At 39.1% G+C, this 8,820-nt stretch overlaps 1 protein-coding gene across 1 annotated transcript; it reads right to left on the reverse strand.

Moving 5' to 3' along the window:
• Positions 1 to 3,132: 3,132 nt before the first annotated feature.
• Positions 3,133 to 8,118, reverse strand: ccdc74a (coiled-coil domain containing 74A). The gene is made up of 7 exons (XM_085792425.1): positions 7,590 to 8,118; positions 6,675 to 6,722; positions 6,149 to 6,266; positions 4,625 to 4,820; positions 4,426 to 4,526; positions 4,282 to 4,341; positions 3,133 to 4,081 (listed from the first exon to the last, which is right to left on the reverse strand). The coding sequence occupies exons 1-7, from the start codon at positions 7,873 to 7,875 to the stop codon at positions 3,955 to 3,957; spliced, it is 936 nt and encodes a 311-aa protein (XP_085648551.1). The 5' UTR covers positions 7,876 to 8,118; the 3' UTR covers positions 3,133 to 3,954.
• Between the last annotated feature and the right edge of the window lie 702 nt (positions 8,119 to 8,820).

The following is an 8,820-nucleotide window of genomic DNA, read 5'->3' on the forward strand; positions in this document are numbered from 1 at the left end:
TCACTGCAACACTGTCTGAATTTTAATAGATTTGCACCCACTGGGTCTTACTGGCTAATGCCTGCCAATTCCCACATTTCCACAAAGACGCAGTGATGCAACAAATTAGGAAGACAAAAAACAAAAAAAACCAGCTTGCTCCTCCTCACAAGTATGAGTAAAAAATACTGATATTTACAGACACATTGTTTGATTGCGGATTTACAATAGACTATTTACCCATATATAGTTGGTTTAATCATTTGTTTTAAACATATAATGTGACTGAGATTGCAAAAAGTGATGACATCTAATCATTTAGACATTTTTTGGTGAGGCAATGATTTGGATATGTGGATAATCTTGTATTTGTCACTATACCAAATGCACAAGTAGGAAATAAATTAATTAATATCATATCTGTGATGTTTTACACGTGAGGCTAAGGAAAGTTATGGTATACCTGTGTGTGCTCATTCAAAGGCGTTGACTGAATAGATGTATTTTCAGAAACACCTCCATCTAGTGGGTGCATGCAAGAGGTTTGTCTACAAAACACTGATGTTTCATTCCTTTTTTCTTTTTTTTTTAGCCTGACTGTAGCAGGTAGGTTTGATACACAGGAGCTGTCAAATTGCAGCTGTGGCCTTGAGCACAACTGCTGAAGCACAAAAGCATACAGGGAGGCCTTGACAGTTGCTGCCAATAGACGTAAGCATATCTTGTGACTCCTCTGATTTCAAAGACACTTTTGGGAGCAAAACCTGTGCCCTTCAGGAACAGGATTGGTTTTCTAACCATTACCCATCATCATTACAAATGTGCCTAAAAATAAAAATCACACACCACTCCAGAAATGAAGAGAGAATAGTACAAAATGCAAATATTGTTTGTAATATTCAAAAGTGAAAGTTTTCCCATTTCTGTTTTTAACTTCAATAATGTATAGGTTTGTAAATCTTTCTATTAAAACTCGGCAAAATTGGCAATGTTCATGTTTGTAAATATTATCTTACACATTACTAAGGGAAAATGAATGACCATGACAATAAAAAAAAGGTTTATGAAAACTGTGGGTAACTGTATCAGAGTAACAGATTTGAATAGACACCTGCTCATTCAATTGTTTACATGCACACAGATTGTTTCATTAACTTAAAAAGGCAAGGCCTAGCCAATGCCGTGAGGATTTGATGTAAATTTGCAGAATGCATGGAAGTTGAGCTTTAAACTGTGTGTGGTGAATGGCCATTTTAAACCTGCTTTGTGAGCCATCACATAAATGTATCATTGCTGAAATTGTAGGTACAGTGAGTCACAACTATTGCAGCAGGAGATGCTACTGAAGTAGATGTAGCCGGTTAGATCAGACCCTATATGTTACGTATAAAGACAGTGGATTAGAGAATAATCATTTGGTTTAAGTATTAATAGATATCTAAATTGTTCAAGAGGTGGAGTAACACCAGGTCAATTCCAGTAACTGTCTGCCCCGCCTGGCTGCATGCAGTTCTTAACCTGCCCTAGGTTGTTGCACAACTACATGCAAAGTTTTGTTTCATGTTACAAGACCAGGTGCTTTTGCATTTGTTGACTTCCACATGACTGAGCAGAATTGCTGAGGGAACTGAATCCACCAGTGCAACATGACTGGCAATTTATCTAGTCATGTTTTATTTAACTTCCAACTACTCAAAAGTTCCTGTCTCATTCACAGGTCATTAAATGGGCTGGCACCTCCACCACTAGGCCATTTTATTAAAAAGAAAAATAGCGCAACAACAACGAGAGCTACCACCAGAGGTGACTGTGAGGTTCAGTTTAGGAGAACAGCATTCGCACAGAAGGTTTTATCAGTCCATGGTTGCTCAATGTGGAATACGCTACCTCTGGCCATAAGGGAAATATCAACATATGTAGCATTCAAAAAACAGCTGAAAATATGGCTTACCAACAACCAAGCCTGCCAACATTAAGGGCATGCTCGTTTTTGTGTGAGTATGTGTGGGCGTGTGTGCCTTGTGTACTTGTTTCTTCTGGTTTTTTTTTATATTTCTTTTCTCTTCTTACCAAAACTGTAGGCACTTTACCTCTGGCACTTTAAAATCCAGCACTTTATTATAGATGCACTTTTTGTAAGCAATAATAGCACTTTATAACAGATGCACTTTAATGGTCCTTAACAGCTCCCGAACCTATTATTACAAGCTGCTCTTTCCACTGCAACTAAGGTTTAAATTTGTAATGTGACTTGTGTTATAGTATTGTGATATTGTGATATGGTACTCGTACCATACTAAATGTTATAAATGTTGTTGATGATGTTGTTATTGATGTTTTGTATAATTGTCGTTATGTGTGCCGCGGGACTACAGATGGAAATTAGCCCTGAGCTAAATCTGGTGTATTTACATTTTTTATAATGTTCATTAATATGCAAAGTCCCGTCACAAATAAACAATAAAATGAAAATGAAACTAACACAGCAGTGCAACTATACTTTGATCCCGTTGACACACATCTCTCAAAACTGTTGAAACATGATTACTGTTATTTCACGATAATTTCATTGGTTTTTGTAGACAATACATATAAAGTTGCCTGACATTTGAGTTTTAGATTCCTCCTGGGCAAATATAATGATATCTATAGCACTTATTAGAACTTATCAGAAGTCAAGAAACTGAGACAAATTGACACAAGCAGGGACCAGTTTCACTCCTTCCCCATTGTTCAGCTCATTGCGTCTTGTGATTAAAGTTTTTAAATAACCACTTCCTCATGGCTTTAGCTAAAACTCCACATACCGCTGCAGATTCTCTGCAACAAATGCGTGTTCAGAGGTCTCAAGCCAGGCTCATGTTCCATTTCCTCATATCGAACATTTGGGAAGGTTTAATTTTGGTAAGTCAATAGAGAACTTCTGTGGTGGTACTGACGATAGTGCAAGTCAGTGTGGGAGTTTTTCTGGTGTTAAGGTAAGCCAATGTTCTATTTGTTTTGCATAACTTGAAGTATATATTTACAATATATATAGTGTACGTGTCTGTGTTATGCAGATTATGTCTGTGACAGAACCAACCATCTGGCGAGGCCCATTCAAAAACCAATGTGGGTTATGTGTCATACAAAAATGATTCATAAACCATCTGTAGGATCAGAATTGCATGTTTATGAAACAGGTATGTTTGTATCAAAATGCAGAAAAATCTACACTAAAAATATAACTTCTGTATTACATCATCTCTCATTGTCTGACAAGCTGACCACTTCCGAAAGAAAAAAAAAAAAAGATCCCTTCTCTCATCTTCAATGACATCATAGTAAATCTTCACAATAAAACTCATTACTTTGATTTCTGGGACACGGAAACCGGCACTGATGTTGTTATTTTAGGATAAGCCCTTTTGCTTATTTTGTGTCATACACGTCATCACATGCACCAAACAGTGAATAGTGCACATAAAAGAAATGTGGAAAACCCCCCCCAAAAACCAGGAATAGCCACCAGGCTGGTGGGACAAAACACAAGTATGGTGTTTTTTTTGTGTTATGACAATTTATTATTTTTGAAAAATGCTGCTTGAGTAACAAGCCTGGTTGCTTCTTGGTGTATTTGCTTTACTTTGGTTGTTTGCAGAGACAAAGGTATTTAATACTTAGCTGTTTTAAAAGCCACACTGAATCAGTTTGACATAGTTTAGCAGCTTTACAACAAAAGTGTAGTGAAAACCCAAATAAAACTGCTTTGGTTCATTGTGCTGGTTTTAAAATAAGCAGCCCCTGTTCAGATGTCCTAAAATGCAATGTTTGGTAAAAATGAACAAATACATAAGTTTATCATCTCCAGTACAAAGTTATATTTGAGACATTCTTCCCCTTCTTTTTGAATATCATGACTAAGTATTTTTAGAAGAATCGTGAAAATTCCAGCCCTGAGGTGGGTGTAGCTGACGCTGTGGTAGTTTTGATCCATCACTGCATTATCCTTTTGAAACGGTCTCTCTGCAAAGCACGAGCCCTCCTCTGTCTTTCTGCAATGGTTGAACCAAAGCTCTGCTTGAGGGCTGGGAAGACCACGCCAGGCTGAGAGGGTCCTGACCTGGGAAAAGACACAAAATGTGTGAATTTAACTCAGAGGGCTGCTGCTTTTTGGCATGAATGGCATCTTGGAGAAACCTCAGTGTTGGTTAGAGGGGGCAGTAAAGCACTGTTATGTGTATTGGGGCAATCTGTTGCATAAATAAAAAGTGGTAGGGTTAAAATTTATGACGCACTGCAGTGAGGGTCAGATGTACATACGTTTTTTCTGGATATGTCTGAAGACTAAGTTTTGGAAATTTCTTCTCCTCAAAAGGTTTTCTGAATAGAAAAAAAAGAGATAAACCATTAACACTTCTTCCAAGGATACTTGAAGATGGTGATGATAATACTCCATCACGTTACCGTGTGCCATCAACAAGGTAGGCCTTGGTCAGTATGTAGTTTTCTGGGGTGATTTTCTTGCTCAGAACGATATCTCTCAGCAGCGCCTTCACACGTATAATCTTGTGAAACAGAGTTGTTTAAGTGTCTCCTCAGATATCCAGTGTTTTTTTTTTTACATTGACAACACTAGAAAGCAGAGTTTGATGATGGTACTTACTTCCTGAGACTGTAAACTGTTTGCGTTGTAGAGCTGCCGGATGATAACCTCACACTCCTGGAGAGTGGGAGCGCGCGGTGGCTGGGAGGGGCCGCTGTGAATTCGTAGAGGCTGTAATGAAGTGATGAGGCCCCCCTTCACCTCTGGGCCCGGGTCTTCCTTGGCAGATCCTAGAATTTCGCTTCCTTCGCCAAGGCTTCTCCCCAATACAGTGAGATCATATTAATGAAAATGTACATATCGATTCTTGAAGGCAATTTCGTTTGTAAACACCAGGTTGCCATTTAAACAGCTGTGGGTTGAGGCTCAAACTAATCCGACGGCCTTGTTCGTAAGGCCAGACAAGATCATGGAGTTGCGGGGCTGTGTTAAAGGGATAGTTCAACATTTTGGCAAATTGGCCCATTGCCATAATCCCTATAGCAGTAGGTTTGTTACCTTTAATTGTCGGTGCAAGCTATTTTTAGAACGGTGGAGCAGAGCCGCGAGCTGCTCAGAGCTACGCTACGGAGGCTAATGGGATTTCTTGGTTTCCCTCATCAAACTCACAATCAATACACAATCCAACAACTCCAAAATGCTCTCATGGACAAGTTGTGACCTGCACATTCACCACGCTATGAGATAATAACGGAACGTTACTAAACAGTTGTTTTCGAGGCAAATGCAGAGACTGCTGCTTGCCGAAAACTGCCCCTGATGGAAACACGCATCAGCTGTTTTGCATGAATTTAAGTTTAAAAGCTTATCAACTGTAAACATGAAGCTGGTACAAAAACATAATCTATTTTGTAATGATGTCATATCTTTAATGCTGCCTTTGTTGTTGTCCAATATTTGGAAGGTCGCAAACCTTTTGTGATTATTCAGGCATCTCTTTGCATGATTTCCTGTTTCACTACCTGCCTGCGGGATAACTTTACTACAGTCAAATACAGCAAGGATTTTGCATTAACACACACTAAAAGCCTTGGATAAGAAGATCTGTCAGAGTGAATAATGTTAGTTTACATAAATATTTCATTTGCTTTATGTGCTACAATATACTGTATTATTCAGTACGTTCAGTACTATGTTTTGACTCATCTCAAGCTCAGGCTGTCAGTACTTATATAATCATTTAATAAAGCAGGTTAATGCGGATAATACTCTGGTGTCTGAGGAAGCTGCAGAGCAGACCACCAATTAAAACAACATGTAAGTGAGTGTGAATCTGATATACTGTAATGTAAGCTATCAGCAATACATGCAAAAAAGTGATGTGGACATACCTACAGGCATACCTTCTATGTTTTCCTGCTTTTCATGATTAATTAAATATATCTCATACATGGGCTCCTCTGACTACCTTAGCTGAGTGATATTTACAATTAATGCCATAACCTGTTTTGTCATCATATCCACCTTAATGATTCATTTTGTTTTTTTATTTTTTTTCCTAATGTGTGTGAATATCGTCTGAGGAAAACAATACTGAAAAACAATCCCACTATATCATTGTTGAGATGAGGACAGGAGATTCACCTTAATGCTTGGTCCTGTGAGGGTCGCAGGTCTTGCAGCGGCTCCTCCAGGTAGAGTCCGGTACGTGCGTCACTTCCCTGAGTGGGTGGCCTAACACCTCGTCGACTGTGTGCCGGCCCTGGAGGAAAGACGACCCAGGTCAGATACTGTTTAGTGCTGTGGTCTAAATTTTACTTAACAGACTGAATTGAAGTAGGTCGGTATATTGTGTATACCTAGGTAGCTATCACTTTTATAATTTCAGTTATATGAGGCAAATGCTGGCGATGTGATAAGAAGGACTGGTAGGATGGATTTAGAGAATAAGAGCCAAAAACATATATGGTTTGTTAATCTATAAACATCTTCTCAATTGAATTCCATATAAAATATCAAGCCATATCAATCTCATGATATAAAATTACATATCATTTTTTTGTTATCTATATCATCCTTGTCTACTTCAATTTACCCCAGCCCTGTAAAAACATTGGTTGTGCATAGCAGGGTGAAACAGAAACAACAGTGAATCTGGATTATATCTTACCTTTTCTACTTGGTTTCGGAGGCTCCATTATCATCTTGTACTGCAACTCTGCAACATTCATATCAAGTTCAAGTTCAGTACATGATATACTGCAGGGAGGCACAATCTTCTAACACAGTGGTAGCAAACAGCCTATGTAACCATGGGGGCCTCGGTGCTGTGATGGTGTGAAGACAGATGACCGAGGAGACTCCTGGTGGGTAGAGAGGTGCAGTTAGATGAAGCACCATGTGGCCTGTTCAATAACGTGATACTGGATCTGTGTGCACCTCCCACCGAGAAACCATCACAGGTTGCTATGCGACCACTGTACCGAGATTGAATGTCTCTCTTGTCAACACCTTATCAGGAGACAGTCAGGTCTTTGTCACCAGCTTGCATTCATTACATAAAGGGTGTGTTATTGAGTTCATCTCTTGTCAATATGGAAAATAATGACTGGCAATAGCCCTTTTGGACCATGTGTCAATTGTCCATGAAGTCGCCAGTTTCTTGATGAACAGTTTGCACTGGTACAGGATGTGTCTGTCAGAACAGCCAAATCTGAGAATATTATAGACAAGCATTTTAAATCTCATTTTCTTTGACATTGTCACAATCTTTGTATATCATACTCTTATTCTTATAAAGAGCTTTCTGTATACTACTTTGTAACTACTGTACTTTACTGATTGTTTTTTCTTTTTCACAAGACCATGGTATAGCACATCTCTGTCACTAACCCAGCATGGCAGCATATACCAATTACTACCCTGTAATGTAATTGTCAGCATATCAGAATAATTAGTGATAGTTATCCCAAATTAGTGTTATTATATATTCACTTGAATGCTTTGAATAAGAAGATTCAAGGGTTCAAAACTAGAAAGAAAAGGCGTAATAATGTTTTTCATCCCCAGCCACAGCTTTCTTCACCTTTATTCTCCCGTCTGAGATACTCTATCTCTGCATGGAGCCTCTCAAGAGTTTCCTTGTGTTGTTGCTGCAGGAACTGGATATTCCTCTCCATGGAGGCGACGCGGGGGTCCATGTCGCTGTTACAGGACGGCTCCGCTGCTCTTCCATCTCCTCTGTTCATAGGCGGCACAGGAGGTAACGGCGGCGGCAGTAAACGTCGTGGTGAAGAGCCAGGTTTCCCGAGACGTCCAACTCGGGTCCAGTGCGGCAAATGACACACCGGTGGGAGGTTATGACTCGACATCGTTTTGGCTAACGAACCATCCTAGGCTACTTTGAACGGCGGCACGAAACAAGTTTGCAATCTATCATCATGAACTCACGGTGTTTTCTATTAAGATTATTTTCAAGTGAAGACTGTTCAACACACAGTGTTAATCCGACAACAGCCAACTAACTACTTTCTACTTACTTTCTTGCTCGTAGACCCTTAAAACACACGGAATTACTTTTGCACTCATTTGACATACACTCTGGTCTTACACAAGGTAACCATGGCAACGGTGTAGCACATTTCATGCCCTGGGTCGATGCCCCGCCTCCGCAGAGCCAACCTCCAATCAAAAGGCCCTAAGCATTCAAACGTAACTGTTCGATTGGTGGAGCAAGTCATGAACCTACCCTGCCCCGGAAGTGCAGCCTAGCTAATAAATATTTTTCTTTTGACAATTTTAGCATCGAGTATCTTTGTTTTAGATAATGTTTATAATGTAACGTTTTCACACTTAAAAATACAACAGCGCCCACTTCACTGTAGGTAATGAAAAATACAACAGCGCCCACTTCACTGTAGGTAATGAAAACTAACTTATTGTCTACTTATTTATCATATTCATTTGACATTTTCAAAAGGCACTGTTAGTGAACAGCACTGAGTGGTTTGTTGGAATATAGGAAACATACAAAAATACAACAATATATTTGAATTACTGTGAACTAGTATAGGTTAGCTTGTAATGAATGGTCTTCATGAATCATGTCTACATAGATACCTTCATGCAGTTTTTTATCTAAATCCTTGATATGCAGTTTAAATGGCAGTTAAGTAGGAGAGCACCAGGATAAGATATTTTCCCAACGCTAAGGAGACTACAGGGAAGAAATTCTAGCCTACTTTTTTAGTAGTTAGTTCATATAAAATTTAAGATGATAATCCTGTGGTTTTTGATTTAGTAAATTGAAAGAAACT

This window comes from Trachurus japonicus, chromosome 12, assembly GCF_045865225.1.
Source record: "Trachurus japonicus isolate A0001 chromosome 12, Traja_1.0".
NCBI classification, from domain to species: Eukaryota; Metazoa; Chordata; class Actinopteri; order Carangiformes; family Carangidae; genus Trachurus; species Trachurus japonicus.